The 21596-nt window shown below is 56.5% G+C and overlaps 3 protein-coding genes across 4 annotated transcripts in view; 2 read left to right on the forward strand and 1 right to left on the reverse strand.

Annotated features, from left to right (window-relative positions):
* The window catches only part of KDELR1 (KDEL endoplasmic reticulum protein retention receptor 1), a 6391-nt gene extending 6189 nt beyond the window's left edge, over positions 1-202 (forward strand). Inside the window, exon 6 of the mRNA XM_077747173.1 lies at positions 168-202. Within this exon, the coding sequence (XP_077603299.1) occupies positions 168-202 (35 nt within the window). The remainder of the gene's footprint in view (positions 1-167) is intronic.
* Positions 203-3755: 3553 nt separating this feature from the next.
* On the reverse strand, positions 3756-11862 carry SYNGR4 (synaptogyrin 4). The gene is made up of 5 exons (XM_077747174.1): positions 11687-11862; positions 10678-10880; positions 5418-5655; positions 4915-4925; positions 3756-4045 (listed from the first exon to the last, which is right to left on the reverse strand). Exons 2-5 carry the CDS (start codon positions 10768-10770, stop codon positions 3812-3814), a joined length of 576 nt encoding a protein of 191 aa, XP_077603300.1. The 5' UTR covers positions 10771-10880; positions 11687-11862; the 3' UTR covers positions 3756-3811.
* A 253-nt stretch (positions 11863-12115) lies between these two features.
* Positions 12116-21596, forward strand: part of TMEM143 (transmembrane protein 143) — a 25242-nt gene continuing 15761 nt past the window's right edge. Inside the window, exons 1-3 of one of the 2 annotated variants that reach the window (XM_077747225.1) lie at positions 12116-12268; positions 12619-12859; positions 14522-14626. In XM_077747225.1, coding sequence (XP_077603351.1) covers positions 12246-12268; positions 12619-12859; positions 14522-14626 — 369 coding nt within the window. In that variant the 5' untranslated portion in view covers positions 12116-12245. The remainder of the gene's footprint in view (positions 12269-12618; positions 12860-14521; positions 14627-21596) is intronic. The other variant, XM_077747224.1, reaches the window with a different exon arrangement.

Genomic DNA, 21596 nt, shown 5'->3' on the forward strand with positions numbered 1-21596 from the left:
GGCCGGCCCGCCAGACAATTGGACCCCATCCTTCCGAGATCCGCCATCCGCCACCCGAGAGTCCTTCGAGGAAGGAAGTCCCGCCAGCCCAGGGTCCCAGTGGGTAGGGGGACCGTCCCCTCCGCAGGGCCCCTGGGTAATGCGCCCTCCGCTCTGTCTCCTCGCAGTCCTGAAGGGGAAGAAGCTGAGTTTGCCGGCGTAGCCCTGGGCCCGGCCGTCCCTCTCCTCGGCAGCCCGCGAGAGGCAGAGGAAGGCAGCGAGAAGACACGAGCCTTCCCGGCCCGTCCAGGGGTGACTTTTTAAAAGAACCAATCTCGCCGCGCTCCCCAGCCCCCCTCCTGCCGGGTTTCAGGGGGGACAGCGGAGAACCCAAGTCTTGGGGAACTCAGGACCTGGGCTGTTTGTAGTTTTTTGCCTTTTAGAGAAGAAAAAAAAAATCTTTCCACTATTTAGTTTTTGATTCCGAAGACTCCTTTTCTCTTCTACTCTCTGGCCCACCCGATTTTTATAAACTGTTTTCGAGTGTCCCATGGGGCGGGGTGGGGTCCGAGATCTCTTCCCTCCCGCAAGCCCCTCGGCCAGCTTCCAGATCCTGCCCCGCCAGCCCCGTCTGCTGCNAAACTGCAGGCACCCACCCTCCTGACCTCCCCCCGCGGCCACGAACGCAGCGCCCCCCAAAGTTCTGGAACGGGGAGAGGGAGGAGGGGAGGGACGGACTCCCTGATTTTTCAATACAGTTTTGTTTTTCCAGAGTTTGGGGTTTTTGGTGTTGTCCTCATTTTTTTGACAACGTAGGGGGCGAGGGGCTGGGCGTGGCAAGGGGGCTGGCCCGAGGGTCCCTGTGGCTCGGCCGCCCGTGTTTTTGTACAGAAGTGATGGTTGATTCTTTGTTCTCTTGAAATAAACCGAGGAAAATGATGCCTCTTTCGCTACTGCTTGCCATCTCTCTGGTGTTTGTGGGCGCCCCTCCCGGCCCCCGTCTCCGCTTCCGCCTTATCCCATCGACAGCCTGGAGGTGACCGAGGCCCAGGAGGGGCAGGAAGGCGAGACACTGGGTTCCCCGGGACGCTGAGCTGTGTCCTCAGGCCTCACGGCTGTGCTGGGGAAGAGGTTTCGGAAAAAGAAAAAAAAAAAAAGTCTTGAAGATTCTCTTTATCTTGGCACAGAACTTAGCTGGCGCCTTTCCCGAATCCCAGGGTCGTAGAAGACCTTCGAGAGCGTGTGTTTTAGAGGTCACTGATTGGTGGGCCCTGTCTTACCGCTGTTTGGCATTTTGTTGAGCCGCTCTATTTGTTTTTAAAGAAAGGAAGGGAGGGAAGAAAGAAAAGAAAGAAGGAAAGAAAGAGAAAGAAGGAAAGAGAAAGAAAGAAAGGAAGGAAGGAAGAAGGAAAGAAAGAAAGCAGAGAGTCTGTTGCCAGCTTTTCAAAATCAGATTTTCACACTGAAATCTGGATTGCTGGCTCCTCTCGAAAACAAATCTCAGTCCGACAATGCTGGGTCCTCGCTTCCGGGCGGTCACAGAAGACAGGAGCTGAATGGACGGGCTGTGAGCCTTCCACCGCCGTCCCCGGGACTTGGCTGAGGGGTCACCACCATTTATTATCCAGCCCGACGCTGTCTGGGTTCTTTTGTCTGTCGGTTTGGTTTGGTTGCGTGGAGTTAAAAGAAAAGCAAAATATTCTCCACGTCTCCCTCCAGACTGGCTTCACCCCTGGCCCGTGTCCTTCGCCTGCGTCACCTGCTGGACCTCATGAGCTCTTGGAGTTTTGTCCCCTGATTCAGTGAGACTCTCCTAGATGTCCGCTGAGCCCTTCCTGAGGCGAGTTTGGCTCTGTGGGCTGGTTCTGGAAGCTTCAGGAGGTGGGGAGGTGGCATGTCCCAAGTGAAAGCGCCAGGCAGAGGTTCGTTGGACCCTCATGGCAGCCCTGCAGGGGTGGGGTACCTCGTGGGGGAGGAGCCCAAGGCTTATGGGGCAGGTGGCAAAGGGGGTCTGTAGCTGGGCTCCCCGACAACTGAGCCTGCGTGCTTAGTCACTGCTGTGCGGTTCTCCAACTGCTCTTGTTATTCATCGGCCAAGGGGGACCCTCTGTGGAGAGGAATTTTGCCCAGAGGCCTGATCTGGAAAATGCGGGAACAGGGCTGCTTGGGCTGGTCCGTATGTGGTCTGAGCGCCATTGATGTAAGTCTGGTCCCAGTCTCTGGTGCACCAGCCAAGACAGCTCGGCCAGGAGCCATCAAGCGCCACATCCCAGCTTGTCCAGCGAGCGACAGAGTGGGGACCGGCGTGCGGGATCCCTGTTTCCAACATCAGAACAGCAGTGGCCCCGGCGCCCGGCGGCCTTCTCCCCGAATCCCCACAGGGACCACGTCCGGCTTAGCTCTGTGGCTTCACAGGACCGAGCATGGGGTCNATGACCAGCATCCCTTTTTCCGGTTTGTAAATGAATGTTCTGCAGGTCAGGGTGGCGCTTGTGTGGGTGTGTTTGTTTGGCCTGCAGAACATTAACTTTTTTTGTTTGTTTGCTATTCACTGTGAACTCCCTCCACACAAAAAGAAACGGATTTCTGATGGTTCTAGAAACGCCAGAAGGTTCTGGAGCTTCGCTGTCCAATACGGTAGCCATTCGGTCCATGCAGCCATCAGCCGTTGAGATGCGGTGGGTCCAGATGAAGACGAGCCGTCTGCCGACAGCGGCAGTTTCACGGGGAAGGATGTAAGCGGCCTCGTGTTTGTACTGGTGACGTGTTGAAATCAGTGACAGTCTTTTGTGTATATTGGGTTAAACAAGACACATGAAAATTAAGTTCACTGCTTTCAGCCGACTTTTCTTAATGTGGCCATTAAAACAGTCTAAAATTATAGCCCCCAGGGGGCGCCTGGGTGGCTTAGTGGGTTGAGCGCCGGACTTCGGCTCATGGTTTGTGAGTTCGAGCCCCGTGTCAGGCTCTGTGCTGACAGCTGAGCCTGGAGCCTGCTTAGGATTCTGTGTCTCCCTCTCTCTCTCTGCCCCTCCCCCAGCTCATACTCTGTCTCTCTCAAAAATAAATAAGTATAAAAATAAATGAAATAAAATTCTAGCCCTGGTGGCTAGCATCACATTTTAACTGGACACCCCAGGCCCGCGGCGCTGAATGGCGGGCGCTGAGTGGAGGTGGCCGCTCTAAGACGCGGCCCCTGGCCCCCGGCCCCTGTCCCCAGCAGTCTCTTACTGGGCTCTTCGCCCACAGGGGCCACCTGCCCGGCCCGTGCACGAATCCCTGGCTGCCTTCTGGGTTCTAGAATAAAATCTCTTCCTCTTCCCCGAGGCGGTCCCGCAAATGTTTGCAGACAAGGATCGCCCTTGCTCTCACTCACGGACTCACCGTCCCCAGTTCCTTGGCTTGGAGTTGGGGCCCTTGTCCCTGGGGTGAGTGGAGGGGTGGATCCCAGTGCCGGCCCTGGTGCTTCTCGGTGGTCCCTCCATGGGCAGAAGGGCTTTCTGTCTCCAAACAGGAGCTTGCTTGACCCTGCGTCGGGGCGCCTGGTGCCTCCTTCCTATGGCCAGTGCAAGGGCCGAAGGGCCCGAAAGGAATGTCCCCTTCTTGTCCCCAGGTCTATAATCTGCTGCCGCCATGGCGGTGCCCAGAGGGAGAGTCGGGGAGGTAGTGTGGGAAGGTGGCCGCCGCAGAGGCTCCCGAGGCGACCCTGTAGGACTCCCCCCACCCCACTGGCCACGCCAAAGACCAGAGAGGAACAGACACGAGAGGGACAGGGCTGTTTTCAGAAGGCCTGGAGGGAGGCCCGTCTCTTTACTGACGTGGGTGAGGGTGTTCAGTTGTCCGGCATCATGGCGAGGCGGGGGGCCTTGGGCGTGCTCAGGTAGGGGGAGAGGGCGGAGGTGGCGCAGCTCAGGCTATTGGGGTCTGCGGCGGGCGTGTGGACGGGGCCGACGGCAGAGGGCGGGGGCAGGGCGGCCAGCACCACCCCACCCTCATCCAGGGAGCGCTTGTAAGGGACCGGGGAGTCATTCCGGAGGTCCTGGAGCGCCAGGTAGGCCTGGAGCATCTGCGGGCAGAGAGGGGCACGCGGGAGGCTGGCGCGGGCTAGGCAGGGCAGCGGGGGGCGGGGCCGGGCGGGGCCTCNGTCAGGTGAAGCGGGGGTAGCAATGCCCCCTCTGTAGCCCTGGCCCCACTTCAGGTGCTCAGGGGCCACGTGGGGCCGGGGCTCCGTAGTGGGGGGCGCAGGTGGGGAACCTTCCCGTCCTCGCACAGAGTCCTCTGGGAGGGCCCTGGACTCTGACTTTTGAGGGGCCTCCCAGCCCTGAAACGCTGGAGCCCATCCTGGTGCAGAGGAGGAGGAGGAGTAGCAGGAGGAAGGAGAGGAGTAGCAGGAGGAAGGAGAGGAGGAGGAGGAGGGGGAGGAGGAGGAGGAGGGGGAGGANGGAGGAGGAGAAGGAGAAGACGACAGTTGAGATCAGACTGAGGGGATGAAACCCCCGGGCCTGAGGTAAAGGAGCTCATTTATTTAGCGCTTACTGTATGCCAGCCCCCATCTAGGGTACCTAGCAGTGGTTGGGATGCGAGACTTCACTTTTTATTTTTAAATTTTATTTTTTTATTTCTAGGAGAGAGAGAGAGAGACAGCGTGAGCAGAGGAGGGTCAGAGAGAGAGGGAGTCACAGACTGAAACAGGCTCCAGGCTCTGAGCTGGCAGTCAGCACAGAGCCCGACGCGGGGCTCGAACCCACGAACCGCGAGATCATGACCTAAGCGAAAGTCGGACGCTTAACTGACTAAGCCACCCAGGGGCCCCGCGAGACTTCACTCTGAAGCCTGGAACTGCCACTTAGCAGCTGTGTGCCCAATTATGTAATCTCCCCGTGCCTCAGTTTCCTCCTCTGCAAAAAAAAAACAAAACAAAACACGACTTCCCACCTCAGGTGGTCCTGAGGGACAGATGAGACAAGGCACGTGAGCCCTTGGCTCTGTGCCCGACACATGGGAAGTGTCCAGAAAAGGTCCCCACTGCTACCGGCCTCCTTCCTCTCCCGCGTCCCCAGGAAAGCGCTGCCTTGTGGGGGTTTTCATCCCAGTTTTACTGAAGCCCAGAGAGAGGAAGAGAGCCGCTGAGTCCCCGGGGCGACGAGGTGCCCAAGTGGAGATTTCAAACTCCAGTTTGCCCGGCTCGGCCCGGAACCCCACCTCCCGCCACCGGGTGGCTTTTCAAGAAACGTTCTGTGAAGAAGGGAGGTGAATGCCAGGAAAAAGCAGGGCAGAAGGGAGGCTTCTAGAATTAGCCTGGGGGTCGGAAGAGGTGACCCTCACGCTGAGTCTAAAGGATGAGTAATAATTCCCTGGAGGGGGGGACACTGCAGGTGCAGAAGAGCTTCTAGAAGGGAGGGGAGAGACTGCGGGNNAGGGATGGGGGGGGTGCTCACCAGCCACAATGCAGTCCAGGAGCTGGAAGGCCGTCTTGAAGCGGGGGCTGCCCAGGCGGCTTTCGTGGGTGTCGAGGGCCAGGAAGGCCAGGCAGGTGACGAAGGCCAGCAGGCCGGCCCCCACGGCGAAGCTGCAGGCCACCCTGTTGCTGTTGAACACGCAGTGCAGCCTCGAAGACTCTGTCTTGTTCTGGTAGCCGTCGGTCAGCAGGGAGGAGAAGACGATGAGGGAGAAGACCTGCGGGGAGGGGTTTCCAGGCACTGAGCGGAGCCCTCCCGGGTCCCCACCCCTTCTCTCCCTGTCCCTGCACTGGGCCTGTCCCTCCNAGTCTGTAATTGCTCTCTCGCTCTTCCAAGTTCACCTCTCCCCACTCGCCCCTGCCTCGCACACGCTCTCCTCTGCTCCCCACCAACGGGTACCTGTTACCAAACCCAGGGGCCCGTACAAAATGCCTGGTGTGGTGCTAGGGACACGTGCCGATCTTTGGCATTTGCTGTCACATCATTCTGTCTGCCTCCACCCCTCTGCCCGTTCTTCCTCTTCCCTCCCTGCTTGCCTAGTTCCTACTAATTTTTTAAAAATAAATTTGTGGGGCGCCTGGGTGACTCAGTCGGTTAAGCGTCCGACTTCGGCTCAGGTCATGATCTCACGGTTCGTGGGTTCGAGCCCCACGTCGGGCCCTGTGCTCAGAGCCTGGAGCCTGTTTCAGATTCTGTGTCTCCCTCTCTCTCTGACCCTCCCCTGCTCACGCTGTCTCTCTCTCAGAAATAAATAAAAAACATTAAAAAAGATTTTAAAAATAAATAAATTTGTGAAATATTCCAAAAACACAAAAAGGTACAGAGGGAAACGTGACAAACATTCAGTCCCTAACAAACGTTACCAGTTTTCTCTTCTCCCCCCACCCCTTCGTTTTTTGCTCCAGGACTTTTTGAAAAAGCAGACAGAACCTCACGACACAGTAGCTTCCTCTCTGTGCAAGCTGCAGACAGCACACGGGAGTACTACAGTGTTTATTTATTAAATGCCGCTCAAGTACTCCACCAGCGAGCCAGGGAGTGAGCGAGGGAGAGCGAGAGTGAGCGAGCCAGAGTCGGCCGCACAGCCGAGCTAGGATGTGGGTACTACTAATACCCCCATTTCTTTCCACAATGGAACCAAGGCCCAGAGAGGCTGGGGAGTTGCCCAGAGCCAACCAGCTGGGAAGTGGCGGTGCCTGGATTTGAACCAAGGTCGCCTCGTTCGCGAACCTGCTTTAAGGCCCTGCTGTACCACCTCACGCTGACCCGGACGCCTTGAGGGCGAGGTTCCCGGATCAGTCCATCTGGACATTGATTTGCCCCAGACGCACATAGAAGGAATGGGTGTGTGTATGGAGTGGGCGGTGGGGAGTTGTTCCGGGGAGGCTTTGCGGATGAGGTGATGGCTCTGCAGAGTGTCGCTGGGTGAGGAAGGCTGACAAATGAGGACGTTGTCTGGGGGGCAATAGGGAGCCACAGCAGAGCTGCGAGCAGGGGAGGGTGGGGCAGATCTGGGGCCTATGTAGAGACAGGCTGGGGGTGGGGGTGAGACTGGAGGTCGGGAGGCTAGGGAGGAGGCTGGGGTCTGGGAGAGAGTCAAGGTTGTGGGGTTGGATTTAGGAAGAAATAAGGAGAGGTGTGAACTGCACGGTAAAGACTGAGAAGTTTTTCAGGCAGACCGGGCGGGAGGGGCGTGCCAGGGGTGAGACTGTGTGCAGAGGCCAGATGGTGCAGAATAGGCTCTTCCAGGGCTGGAGAGAAGTCTCACTGCAGGGATCTAGCAGGAGAGGAGCCTGGCAAAGTGGGCAGGGGCCCGACCCCGAGGCGCCTTGAACACCAGACAGAGGGGCCTGGAGTTGGGAGCCCGGGGGGAGTGAAATGTACATCTTACTCGGATTTAGCTTCATGCACGGAAGTGTTCTGAGCAGAGGGTGGCCAGGGTTAGACTTGGCCCTGGGGGTCAGAGAAAATCTCCAGGGTCGCAATGGATTGGAGGGGGCGAGAGGAGCGGCTGAGAGACCAGAGAGGAGATTGGTGGGGAGGCCCAGGCAGAAATGCTGGGGCCTGAGCTGAGGTCAGAGCTCTGGGGAATCCAGAGATATTTAGGACGGAAATCTGGACGTGGTGATTGATTGGACTCAGTAGTGTTGGGGACCGGAGCCGGGGGAGGGAGCAGGCATGGGGAAGGAATTCACTAGAATTTGAATTCCTCCCGGACAGGCTTGCTGTGAGACCCTCCTCTCTATCCCCAGCGCCAGTCTGGACTTCAGCCAACGCATGCTGAAAGTCACTCTGGACCCTTCTTCGCTCCTGCACTGCCCTTCAGGCGGGAATGGAGGAGGCAAACGATGGGGGGTGGCCCAAAACTCCTCAGCTTCTGTTCCTCCTCCTTTATCCTTTCCCTTAATTGCCTTCTCTGAAGAAAATCTTGACAACAGGGCCCCCCCCGGGGAGCTCGGTTGGCTCAGCGTCCAACTTTGGCTCAGGTTTGATCTCACGGTTCATGAGTTCGAGCCCCGCGTCGGGCTCTCGGCTGTCGGCGTGGAACCTCGCTCCGGATCCTCTGTCCCCCTCCCTGCTCATGCTCTCTCTCTTCTCTCTCAAAAATAAATAAGCATTAAAAAAAGTCATGATCACAATAACAGCCAGTGCTGCTTCTGGTCGGCACTAGAGCGCTACCCAAGGCTGTCCACATCTGTTCCCTGTTTCGGGGCCAGGAGTCCACGGAGGGGGAGCCTCTCGCCCTGCTGCTCGGGGAGACAGCCAGGTCCAGGGCCGGACGGACCATCGATCACGAGCTTGTGTCCACGTTACCGGCGCTGCCTCCCTCGCACCAGCCCCACACGGTAGATGTTACCAAGTCGCTGCTGCTTCACAGGTGATTAATGGAAGCCGTTACGGCGGAGTGGAGAGAGCCAGGTGCCTCTGACTTCACCAGCCGTGCGGCCTTGGGCAAGTCACGCACCCCTTGGAGCCTCAGTTTCCCAGTCTGTCCCTGTGCTGTGAAGAGGGGGTGGGGGCCGAGGCCTGATGGCAGTCCTCATGACCGGAGAGGCGAACCGTCCTCTCAAGGTCAGTCAGTGAAGGACTGGGGACTGGAATCCTGACTTCTGGGCCTGTGGGCTCTTTGCCCAGTGACCCCGGAAACCTTGGGCTGTGGCGCACGCCCCGGGCACTGGAGACTCAGGGAAGGGGGGCGCCCAGCTGGGCAGAAGGGACCCCAGCCCCCTGAAGCCAGAGTCCGACCTCCTTCCACACCCTCCTTGGCCCGTCCCCAGGGAAGGAGCAAAGATTCATCAGTTAAGGCACCAGCTGGCAGGCGGCGGTGAGGTCAAGGGCACCAGCTGCCCAGAGACTCCCTACTGGGGAGCCAGGCCAGGGGGGAAGGAGGAGGGAGGCGGCGGGCAAAGTCCGTGACCAAAACGTCTGGTGCAGTTGGCGGCCCTTCCCTCCCCCTCCCCCACCCCAGACCACGCCAGCTGGGCCTCCTTCTACCTCGCCACCCACTTTTCCTTCCGGAGCTGGGGAGGCGCGAGGATCCTTTTGACTCGCTCGCCAGCTGGTGACGTCCTTGGGCAAGTCACTCAACACCCGTGAGCCTCAGTTTCCCCCTGGGTCAAACAGGGGTAGTGATGCCCCTCGTCCTAGCTGTACCTCCTCACGGTGACAAGAGCTAGCACCAGGGAGGGACTCAGAATGCGGGATTCGTAATTCCCCTGGATGAGAATGCCAAGGCCCACACGTCCCTGTCACCCTGGGTCCCCCAAAGCCATCTCCTGGCTCACAGCAAAGGCCTGTCATAAAAAGAATAACTATTTGAGGGGTGATTATTGGGGCGCCTGGGGGCTCGGTTTTTGGCCCAGGGCATGATCTCTGGTCCCTGAGTTTGATCCCCACACCCCGCTGGGATTCTCTTTTTCCCTCTCTCTCTGCTCCTCCCCTGCTTGCTCTCTCTCTCTGAAAATAAATAAATACACTTAAAAAAAAAGGAGTGATTATTGCTTATCAGTTTAGGGGCATAAATTGGTTTCATTTCCACACGATCCTTCCCACGAGCAGGGTATGAGGGTTTTTTTCTTACACACGAGGGTATAGAGGTTCAGGGAGGTCAAGCCACCTTCTCAAGGTCACACAGACCTAGGGTGACCGGGTCAGGTCCCCGACAAAACGGGGGCGCTTTTGAAATGAAAGCTGGAGCTCCTGCTAACTGAAGCAGGACCGGCCCAGGCAGAGTGGGGAGTGTGCGGCCCCACGCGGACAGCGCGGATTCTGAGCCAGGCCCTTTCTGATCCTCTCTCTGTCCACAGGTTCCAGAAAGGGTAGGGAGGAGACGCTCTGGATTCAATCCAGGGCACCCCACCTACTCCCACCACCCCAGTCAAGTCTCATTCCCTCCCTGCGCCTCCGTTTCCATCGCTGTCGAAGGGGAGCAGAGAAGGCCCAGAGAGGCTGGGTGCTTGGCTCAAGGTCACACAGCCAAGTCTGGGTTGAATGAGGATGTGAGTCCAGTTGCTTCGACTCTGGGAACGTGGTAATGAGCAAACACACGCCTGTAAAGCCCTTGCTTGGCAGAAAGCCTGGCACACAGTGACCCCCTCCCCCAATGCCTGGTATCTTAGGTGCATGTGACCAACTTTCCTCCCCCCCACCGCACCCCTCTTTCTTCCCAGCCCTGCGCCTCTCCTGGCCCCTTGTCCTCAAGCTGCGAAATGAACGGGCCCTGGCCTGTCACAGACCCCCAGTTTGAATCCCAGCCCTGCCTCTTCCCTCATGTCCTCGGCCAACGCTGTCCAATGGAACCTTCCACCATGGCCGAAATGCTCTAGATCTGCACCACCCACTATAAGAGCCGCGCGTGGCTGGTGGGCATCTGAAAAGTGGCCGACGTGACTGAGGACTGGAATCTTGTCGTTTATTGAGCTTACACTGCAAAAGCCGTATGTGGCTTGTGGCCGCCGCATTGGACAGTGCAGCCTGTGACCCGCGACTTCGCTTTCCCTGATGCTGTTTCCTCATCTCACAAATGGGGCTCGTCGCTCGGACCCGGGGCGAGTGGTTCGTCCCCGTGAGAGTTACTAAGTAGTCAGGGCAGCACAGGGCCTGTGGCTGGGTGACTAGTTACTAGCTGCCTTTTGCTCTGCTGTCCCCATCTGGCTGCTTCCTTCCCCCCCACCTCTGCCTCTACCACACTGTGTCCTGTCACCCGAGGGGCAGTCGGGTCCCCACGGGAGGGCCTCACCCCTGCAAAGATCCGGGTGATTGTCTTCGGCCTCTTGAGAAACTGCACGGCTTCACTGTTCGCCAGATCCTGGAGGCTTTCGGGGATGTGCATGGCGGCCGCCCTGCTCCTGGGGCCCCGGGAGGCGGGGGCAGGGGTGCTGGGTGCTGCTTGCTGGGCGCCGCCGCCCTCCAGAGGGTCCAGGACCACCCTGGGCTGGATTGCTGCAAGATAAGATAGACAGTGGGAGGTTAGAGTTGCGGGCGTGGGGGGAAGGAGCTGCCCGGCATCCCAGGAATAGGGGCATAGGGTAGATGGTGCTGGGGTGGGGGTGTCTCAAGGCTGGGGTCTATCAGGGTTCTGAGGATTTGGGGCACGGGGTGAAGGGGCTGGTAAGGGACCCAGAAGTTGGGGGTGTAGGGTGAGAGGGTGGCCGAGGGCCCCGTGAATGGGGGGCAGGGTAAGGGAGCTTCTGAGAATTCCAGAGATGGGGTTACAGTGTGAAGGGGTTGCTGGGGGGTTGTCCCAGGAATGGGGGTTGGAGGGGTCGGGAATGCAACCCTAGTGTAGGGTGAGGGGGGCTGCCTGGGGCCCCAGAGGCGCAGGTGCAGGGTGAGGGGATCCCAGGGCAGGGAGGAGGCATGGGGAGAGGGCTGGGATACTGGGGTCACGTCCCTGACACAGAAGCCAGAGGGCTCATTCTGAGGACTGTGTTCTCTAAGAAGACCCGAGAAGGATTTTCCAGGGACCAGGGGGGTGCCAGACTGTAGATCAGGTCCCCTGTGAGGTCCGAACCACAGGAATCCCTTCCATGTTTTGGGGGGACAGCACCCATAATGGAGAGCCCAAGCATGTCAGGGTGGATTTGAGGCTGTCCTCACGACTTGGGTTTATTTTCTTAGGATAAGGGTCTCCCCTTCGAATTCAACTCCATCTTCACGGAAGTGCAAGCCTGGGGGCCGGACCTCACAGGTGTGGGGGACACGGGCTCAGAACTGAGCTGTCCTGTCAAAATTAGGCACCAGGCTACCTTTTTAGAATTGGAGTCTTCCCTTTAAGGACCTGGAACGGGGGTGGTGGGGCTGGGGGGTGATCCTGCCTGACAAAGGGCCACCCCTACTCTGGAGGTCCGGTCTGCGTCACCTGGAGGCCGGCTCTTCCTTCCGCCCACCCTACCCTCCTGGTCTCTGGCGCCACCTCCGCCTTCTTTTGGTTCCGCCTTTTCCCGCCTTTTCGCTCCTCCAGAGCTGATTGGCTGCGGCCAAGCCCCGTCCCCGCCCCTTCCNNNCCGTTGGCTGGCTGCGCGCGGGAGCTCTGCCCTGCCCCGGTCCTCCCGGGAGTCTCGCGCCCGCTCCGCCCCCTTCTCTTTGAAACACGCGGACAAGGAGACACTTCCGCAGCGCATGCGCCGCGCTCAAATAAAGCGTGAAAAGAAAGGATGGGAGATTGCGCACGCGCACTTGAGACTAGGCGCCGGAGGAAAGATGGACAGCGTTCCATGACCCAGGCTTTGCGCATGCGTCCTACTGCAGGCTGAAGCCGAACCTTGGGGACACAGGACACCTTCCTACACATGCGCAGGAGGCTCAATGACAGTCGAGCGTTGGCTAAGGTGAGGGAGAGGGCGGATTGCATGGCCGGGGGAGGGCCGCCCTGCATCCCCTATGTAGCCTTTCCGAGCCTCTCCTATGCTCCTAAGATCCACCCGTTGCTTAGACCCAGCAGAAACCCGTTATTCAGCTAAAGGGCCTCTGGGCCCGAAAAACGCCCCAGGACTCAAAAATCTCTGACCCCTGTCTGGGGCGCAGGCCAAATGAGCAGTGTGGGAGGGCACAGGCAATATGGGCTACAAGACGGGCAGATGGGCTCTGCGCCCTGCCTGGAGTTGGGACGGCCCCTGGAGGTGGAGACGGTGCTTTTCCTCTAGATGACCTTTGACCCCTGCTCATTTCCCTCGTTTAGGCTCCAGGGAAAGGGTCTGGCTATGCTGTTCATGATCCGGGGGGTCTGGGGATCCAGGGTCCGAGTATGGTCCCTGTTGCCCACGCTTCTCGGGCCCCCCCGGGCCTTGTCGTCTCTGGCGGCCAAGATGGGGGAGTACCGCAAGATGTGGAACCCCACGGAGCCCCGCGACTGGGCCCAGCAGTACCGCGAGCGGTTCATCCCGTTCTCCAAGGAGCAGCTGCTCCGCCTCCTGATACAGGTACCGCCTGTCCCGGGTCCAAGGGCCTGGGGACTACGACTCCCGGCAGGCATCGCGGGGGCACAGCCCTACAGGCCACAGAGGGCTGTCCTGGTGCCTCCTGGGAGTTGTAGTTCCCGTTCCTTTTATACGCCCAGNTTGAACAAGCCTTCTCTGGGGCATGGGTTTTTCCCTCTGCAAAATACTGCTACCTAATAATAATTAACCATACTTACAAAGCTTTAATCATAGTTATCACACTGCTTGAGCTCTTCCTGTAGAAGAGCTCTTCCTGTGCTAAGCTTTTCCCATACATTGTTGGATCATCACAACAACCCAGTAAGAGAGATACTTCCACCATCCCCATTTTACAGATGAGGTAAATAAAGCAGGGGAAGGAAAGTGCCTTACTCAAGGCTATGTCATTGTGGCCCAGGTTTGCACCGACATGGTCATGACTCCAGAGCATGGTCTGTGGTGAGGCGTTAGGCACTTGCTCCACTGGGAGTCCTGGTCCGGCTCCAGAGCTAAGCTCGTGCCCCACTATCAGCATCCTACGTGTCATTAGTGAGGATTATCATTCATTCACTTAAAAATTATTGCTTGAACACCTCTGTGAATACTAAGACATGTGCTAGACTCGACCCACAAGCACACACATAAATACAGACATACATAGACACACATGTCGGTGTATGGACACACAAGGGCGTCAGATTCTCACCATTGCTCTCTGCCCAAGAGGGTGTGATCCTCTGCCGGTGATTAAGGGAACAGGCTCAGAGAGGTAAAGACATTCTCCTACGGCTCCGAGGTAGGAAGAAGGAGTTAAATATGTGTGTTCAGGAGTCACACAGGCCTGGCTCGGAGTCTCAGCTTCTCGTTTTGAGACTCAAGTGACTTGCCCCTGAGCCTCAGTTTCCACTTCTGAAAAATGGGTTAGAATTCCATCCATCTCTGTGGGGGATGATATGCCAGTGAACAGTGGCTGGTACACAATAAGCATTGTGTGAATGTTGGCAAGTAAGTGTCAAAGCCCGAACTTGCCCCTCTGGCTTTTTCAGCTGTTGCTTTTTCCCCAAAAAAATGTTTATAGAGAGAGACGGGGTGGGAGAAGGGCAGAGAGAGAGGGAGAGAGAATCCCAAGCAGGCTCCCTGCTGTCAACACAAAAGTCCGACATGAGGATCGATCTCACAAAAGCTTGAGATCAGGACCTGAGCCAAGATCGAGAGTCGGGGTTGCTCAACCAACTGAGCCACCCAGGCGCCCCATCAGCTGTCTGGTTTCCACTCTACAGGGCTGTCACAGTTTCTTGGTCAGCACAACTGGCCTCCCCCATCCCCAAACAAAGCTAAATTTAAAATTAAAAAAAAAAAATTAATGTTTATTTATTTTTGAGAAAGACACAGTATGAGCAGGGGACGGGGAGAGAGAGAGAGGAGATACAGAATCCGAAGCCAGGCTCCAGGCTCTGAGCTGTCAGCACAGAGCCCGACTGCGGGGCTCGAACTCATGAACCATGAGACCATGACCTGAGCCGAAGTCCTACCCTTAACCGACTGAGGCACCCAGGCGCCCCCACAACAAACTTTTAGAAACCCCAGAGCTGCCAGAGAAAGAAGGCCTCCCCGCCAGTCAGGGGAAAGAGGCCTACAGGGGAGTTTTGCTTCCTGAGGTTACAGGAATTCCACGCCGGCCCCGCGGACAAGGCGGCTTTGGAGGAGTTCGTGGCGCACGTGGACTTCTGCACCTTGTTCCATTATCACCACATCCTGGCGCGGCTGCAGGTGAGGACGCGGCTCCGCGGCTCCTGGCCCCTCGGCGTGCTTGAGCCCTTACCCATCACCCATTCATTCAGGACTGATCCTCCGAGAGCCCTTGGCACGGCTCTGAGGCGGGGGGTGGGGGGTGGGGGGATGCAGCGGGACCCTCCTGGGGCCTACAGTCCGCTTGGGGGAGATGTTAAGGAAATTAATATAGAATGTGATGCCCAGAGTGGCAATTACAGTGAAGGACAACGCAGCAGAGGAGCGGGAGGGGAGGGGGAAGGGTGGTGCGAAGGCCTGTTTTCAACAGGGTGGTCAGGGAAGGCTTCTCTGAAGAGGTGACAGGTGAGTGAAGACCTCAGTGAAGACCGGGAGAGAGCCTGATGGGTGTCTAGTGGCGGGGGTGGGGGTGAGGTGGGCACATTCCAAGCCGAGGGGAAAAAGCAAATGCAAAGGCCCTGGGGTATGGCTGTTGGAAGAACCCTGGGGGACTGCTGTGTCTGGAGGGGAGTGAGCAAGGGAGAGAGGGCGGGAGAGGAAGGCACAGAGGCATGGGGGGGTGGGGGGGTGCAAAATGTGCCTGGCCTTGTGGCCAGTGGGGAGGACTCTGTCTTGACTTTTAAGGTAGCTGGGAACCGCAGGGGGGCTGCCGAGCAGAGGAGGGACGTGCGCTGATTTAGGCATTAACAGGCTGCTTCTGGAACAGACTGTCAGAAGCAGGGAGATCTATTCAGAGCCTATTATGTTTGTCCAGCTGAGGGGTAATGGCCACCCCAGCAAGAGTAATAGCGGTGGACGCGGGGCAAAGTGGGCTCGACGCTGGTAATGGCTGGAAGGCATTGGCATTGGGCTGTGCGGGCGGGCGACGAGGGGGAAGGAAGAAGTTGGGGGGGGGCCTCCAGCTCCTCTAGAAGAATGGAGCTGCCCTTTACGGAGCCGGCGGAAGACAGGGCGGGGGCGGGAGGCAGATCTGTGGCCCAGACGAGAGCTCAGTCTCGCACTTAGGAATCTTAGATGCTTATTAGCCAGCCCTGTAGAGCGATGGACCTGCATGTGGGCTCTGGGGGTCTGGGGAGGGGGCTGGGCTGAGAAGCATCCCTGGGAGCCCTCAGNGAGACAGCCAGAGAGAGAAGCAGAGCCCTGGGAGAGAGGGACGTCAGGAAGCCACGGTCTCCGTGTCCCCCTCCTTCCCCCTCCCGGGATCCTGGCTGCGTCGGGGTCCCCGAGACCGTGACCAGGTCGGGGCTCTCCTGTGCGGGACTCACAGAGCTCAGAAAAGCCGTTCTGCTCTCAGTAATGGCTTATTACAATGGAAGGAGGGCGAACAAAATCAGTGAAAAGAAAAAGGCAATGGGACTGGGGGTGGTTGGGGGGGCCAGGAGAGGCCAGGCGCGCTTCCTGGTGTCCCTCCGAGGGGTCTTGGCGGCCGACACTTGGGTTTCCCGCCAGCGACGTGCGACAGCAAGTCTGGAGTATTGCCCATCAGGGAGGTCCACCGGAGCCCTGGTGTCCAAGGTTTTTTGTTTTTTTTTTTTAAGATTTAATTAATTGATTCAGTAATTTTTAAGTTCATTTATTTATTTTGAGAGCGAGAGAGAGAATCCCAAGCAGGCACTGTGCTGTCAGCGCAGAGGCTCATTCTGGGCTCAATCTCACAACTGTGATATCATGACCTGAGGCAAAACCAAGAGTCGGATATTTAACTGACTGAGCCACCCAGGCGGCCCTAAAGATTATTCTCTTAATGTTTATTTATCTTTGAGGGAGAGACAGTGTGAACAGGGGAGGGGCAGAGGGAGAGGGAGACACAGAAGCCGAAGCAGGCTCCAGGCTTTGAGCTGTCAGCACAGAGCCCGACGTGGGGCTTGAACCCACGCACCGTGAGATCATGACCTGAGCCGAAGTCGGACGCTCAACTGACTGAGCCACCGGGGCACCCTTCTAAAGATGTTATTTTTAAATAATCTCTACAGCTAACATGAGGCTTGAACTCACAAGATCAAGACTCGTGTACCCCGCCCATAGAGCCAGCCAGGTGCCCCAACTTGTGTCCAGGATTTTAACTGGTGTGTGTGTGTGTGTGTGTGTGTGTGTGTGTGTGTGCACCTGCGTAGTTGACCTTATCTACTCAGTCACCAGCCCCTCGGGGGTCAAACCGCTACTTCATGGCCCAAGGCCCCGCCAGAAACCACATTGTTAGCATAGACTGGCTGCTGTGCCCCCAGTCCCCAGGGAAACCAAGATGCTCTATTTTTTTTTTAATGTTTTTTTATTTATTTCTAGGAGAGAGAGAGAGAGAGAGAGACAGCGTGAGCAGGGGAGGGTCAGAGAGAGAGGGAGTCACAGACTGAAACAGGCTCCAGGCTCTGAGCTGTCAGTCAGCACAGAGCCCGACGCGGGGCTCGAACCCACGAACCGCGAGATCATGACCTAAGCGAAAGTTGGATGCTTAACCGACTAAGCCACCCAGGCGCCCCTGCTCTATTTTTTTTTAAGTTTATTTATTTATATTTATTTGTTATTTTGAGAGAGAGTGAGAGAGAGCGAGCAAGCATGATCAGGGAGGGGCAGAGAGAGGAAGAGAAAAAATCCCAAGCAGGGTCTGTGCTGTCAGCGCAGAGCCCGACGTGGGGCTCGATCTCACGAACCGTGAGGTCATGAGCCGAAACCAAGAGCCCTGCTTGGTGGGCCCTTCCGGCCACACAGCCGCTGCCCTCGCTCACGGCCTCTCTTTGCTCTGACAGTAATGACAACAGCCCCGTATTGCTGAGCGCTCACGCTGTGTCGGGCCCACCGACTCCTTCCTGTGGTGTCGAGGGGGAGCCGCCTTAGCCCCATTTGCAGATGCAGAATCTGAGGCTCTGAGCGGGGCTGGCAGAGCTAGGATTTGCTCCAGTGTCCGACTGCCTCTGAGCTCTGGCCTGGGGCCCTGGGAGGCAGGGCTTTTCAAAAACACTGTCTTAAAAAATCATTTTATTTATTTATTTAATACTTTTGTAAAAATGTGCTTTATTTCTTTTTGAGAGAGCACAAATGGGGGAGGGGCAGACAGAGGGGGACAGAGGATCCGAGGTGGGCTCTGTGCTGACAGCAGACAGCCTGACGCGGGGCTCGAACTTATGAACCGTGAGATCATGACCTGAGCCCAAGTTGGACGCTCACCGACTGAGCCCCCCTGGTGCCCCCAAAATCGTTTTATTATATGAACATTTAAATATATAGGAACATGTGGGGCGCCTGGGTGGGTCAGTCTGTTAAGTGCCCGGCTCTTGATCTCTGCTCAGGTCACGATCTCATGGTTCATGGGTTCGAGCCCCGTGTTGGGCTCGGCACTGACAGCATGGAGCCTGCTCGGGATTCTCTCTGCCCCTCTCCTGCTTTCTCTCTCTTTCTCTCTCTCTCTCCCTCTCTCTCGACATAAATAAATAAACTTTAAAAAATAAATAAATAGGGGTGCCTGGGCGACTCAGTTGGTTAGGCATCTGACTTTTGATTTCGGCTCAGGTCATGATCTCACAGTTCGTAGGTTTGAGCCCCTTACTGGGCTCTATGCTGACAGTGCAAAGCCTGCTTGGGATTCTCTCTCTCTCTCTCTCCCTCTACCCCCCACTCATGCTTGTGTGCGCGCGGGCGCTCTCTTTCAAAAATAAATAAACTTAAAGATTAAAAAAATTGAAAAACATAAAGGAACATAGAAAACATATACAGCAAAGATGCATATCCCCCCGAGACAGAGATTCTAAGCTGAGATGCTAAGAGGAGAAGAGACGAGGGGCAGAGCCTGGTGGGACTTAACGACCCAAGTCCCTTGAGGGAGCGGCCTGGGCCAAGAAGAGAACAGCTAGCTTCATTGTTCACTAGCTGCATGGGTGACCTCTGCCAGCGCCCCTTTGTTAATCCGCGAACGCACAGATGTTTCTTTTTTTTTTTCTTTTTTTTTTTCGGAGAAAGAGAGAGAGAGACAGCGTGAGCAGGGGAGGGTCAGAGAGAGAGGGAGACACAGAATCCAAAACAGGCTCCAGGCTCTGAACTAGCTGTCAGCACAGAGCCCGACGTGGGGCACGAACCGTGAGATCATGACCTAAAGTCGGATGCTTAACCTGCTGAGCCACCCAGGTGTCCCTACAGTAGATGTTTCTTGAGCGCCTACTGTGTGCTCCCGATCCTTCCAGGCCCCAGGGTGTGGTGGTGAGCCTGACCAATGTGCAACCGATGTGCATCTCTGCCTCACGGGATCACATTCCAGGGAAGGAGCCAGATCCTCGAGAAGGCAAAGGAGTAGGGGCGCCTGGTTGGCCCGGCGCGTATGCAGTTGAGACCATATGTGACTCTTGATCCTGGGGGCATGAATTTGAGCCCCATGTCGGGGTAGAGTTCACTTAAAAGAATTAAAAAAAAAGAAAAAAGGTAAGGAAGTAAAATGGGTAAAGAGGCGCTAAGTACTAAGGAGAAGATTGCTAGATCAAGTCAGGGACGCCCAGTTTATTCATTTCTGACCGCTGGCATCACGACTTTCCATGAAGAAGTCCAAAGTCAAAGTGCGGGCGGGTGGCTTTCTTCCAGAGGCTCTGAGGGTGGAGCAGGGTGATCTCACCTGGGATTCTCACCTCCTTAGACCTGCAAGGAGCCTATTTCCAAATGAGATCAGTGTGAGGTTCTGGGGGTGGGGGGTGTCATGAATTTTTAGAGGACACCGTTCAACCCTCTCCACCTCATTAAATTTGAATTTCAGATAAGCCATGAATAATTTTTTTAAAATACAATTTCGTCCTATGTAATACAGCCCTCAAATATTGCACAGGACATACTGAGGCTGAAAAATGATTAGTTGTTGATCTGGAAATCAAATCTCACCTGGTATACTGTATTGAAATTTTTTTTTTTTTTTTTTTTTGCTAAATCTGGTAACCCTAATAAGAAGGAATATTTTGCCATTTTAGGTAGAGTAGTCAGGGGAGGCCTCACTGAGGCAGTGACATTTGAACAGGGCCCAGAGGAGGCAAGAGTGAGAGCCATGAGGAGATCTATGGGAACAGTAAGTGCAAAGGCCCTGTGGCAGGGGTGTGTGTGGTGTATAGGAGGAACAGCAAGGAGGCTGGTGGGGCTAGAGCCGAGAGTGAGCACCGGGGAGAGGGCTGGAGATGGGACAGAGAGGGGACTGGGGCCTAGAGCCTTGTGGGACACAGTGAGGACTTTGCTTTGACTCTGAGTGAGGTGGAAGCCACCAGACGGATCTACGCAGTGGGATGTGAGCTGACTTCGATCACAACAGGCGCCCTCTGGTGGCTGCCCGGGGAACAGACTGGGTTGGGACTGGAGGATGGAAGCAGGTCAGGGGTAATGGGGGCTCAGACCTGGCGCGTGGAGGAGGAGGCGTGGGAGGTGGGGGGGGGAAGCAGTGGTCGGATTCCGGATCTGTTTTGAGTGGGGTCCATCAGGGACTTGCCGATGGGTTCAGTGTGAGCGCCTGGAAAGATGGACTTGGCCTCTTCTTAACTGGGTCACATGACAGGAGGAGCCCGTCTGGGGAGGAGTCTCAGGACCCCAGTGTGGGACGTAGTGCATTTGAGATGATGCCCGTCGGGTGCCCGTTGGACGTCAGTGGCAAAGCGTCGAGTAGGCTCTTGGCATGTAAGTCTGGAGCTTGGGACCCGCCTGAGCCGCAAATCCGGGCCTGTTCCCTCCCCGCAGACAGCTGAACTGGGGTGGCGGGGCCAGTCGTGAGGCAGACGCCCTCCCCCGAGGAACTGAAACATGCAGACAGTGAACCCCAGGGCCCGGTTCGTCCCAGCGGATAACAAAGCGTGACCCTGATTTCTGTACCGACGTCTGTGTGCGTATTAGAAAATCGCGCCCTTTTCCTCCGCCCGGTGGGTGCACGTAATAGGGGTAGCTGCTACCCACATGCGGCCGTTTCAATCTGGGAGCGTTGGAACGAAATAAAATTTAGAAATTCCGTTCTTCAGTTGTGTTCACCGTGTGTCAAGCGCTCAGGAGCCGCCTGTGACCCGCGGTGAGCTATCCGATGGTGCGGATCTAGCTGTTTCTATCCTTGGAGGCAGTTCTGTTGGAATGTGCTGCTCTAGGCCCTTTATTTCCATCTGAAAGGGTGACTGCTATGATAAATTATAGGTCTGCAGCACATAACAACGGTGCTTATATAGACTGGCACATTTGGGCAGTGCACAATCTGCCCAACTGCAAGGCGGCTCTGCTCAGCCTAAGGAATGGGGGAAGGCTTTTTGAGAGCCATAAGGGAGCTGGAATATGATAGAAGAGTATTGGAAAGGGAAGGAGGCACCGAGTGGGGGGCAGGGAGCGTCTCTTAGCAGCATGTGCAACATCCCCGGGTGTGGAGGAGCTAAAACCATTGTGAGCCACCCAGGGGGATTATGGTGCTAGTCCCGGGAGGCCTTGCAGGACACAGTCCAGAGCATGGTCCTACTCCCTGAGGGCAGTGAGAGCCTTGGAATGATTTTAGCAGGAGACTGACATGGTTAGATGTGTACTTCCTGATGTACCCCTTCCTGGCTGTGTGACCTCAGGCAGTTCCTTAACCTCTCTGTGCCTCATTTCCCACATCTGTGACTGAGAGTAACAACAGGACCATCATCATATTGTGAGAGCATGTATACAACCTGCTTCAAACCGCGCCGGACACACAGTAAGCGCTGTATAAATGTGCACAGTCCTCCATCACTATCGTTGTCAGGTTGGATAGAGTCTCGGCTGCCGTGGACAGGAGAAGAGATGGTTGAGCAGGGGCGGGGGGAGCGAGGNCTCTGTGCCTCATTTCCCACATCTGTGAATGAGAGTAACAACAGGACCATCATCATATTGTGAGAGCATGTATACAACCTGCTTCAAACCGCGCCGGACACACAGTAAGCGCTGTATAAATGTGCACAGTCCTCCATCACTATCGTTGTCAGGTTGGATAGAGTCTCGGCTGCCGTGGACAGGAGAAGAGATGGTTGAGCAGGGGCGGGGG

This window comes from Crocuta crocuta, unplaced genomic scaffold (assembly GCF_008692635.1).
Source record: "Crocuta crocuta isolate KB4526 unplaced genomic scaffold, BGI_CrCroc_1.0 scaffold334, whole genome shotgun sequence".
Lineage (NCBI taxonomy): Eukaryota > Metazoa > Chordata > Mammalia > Carnivora > Hyaenidae > Crocuta > Crocuta crocuta.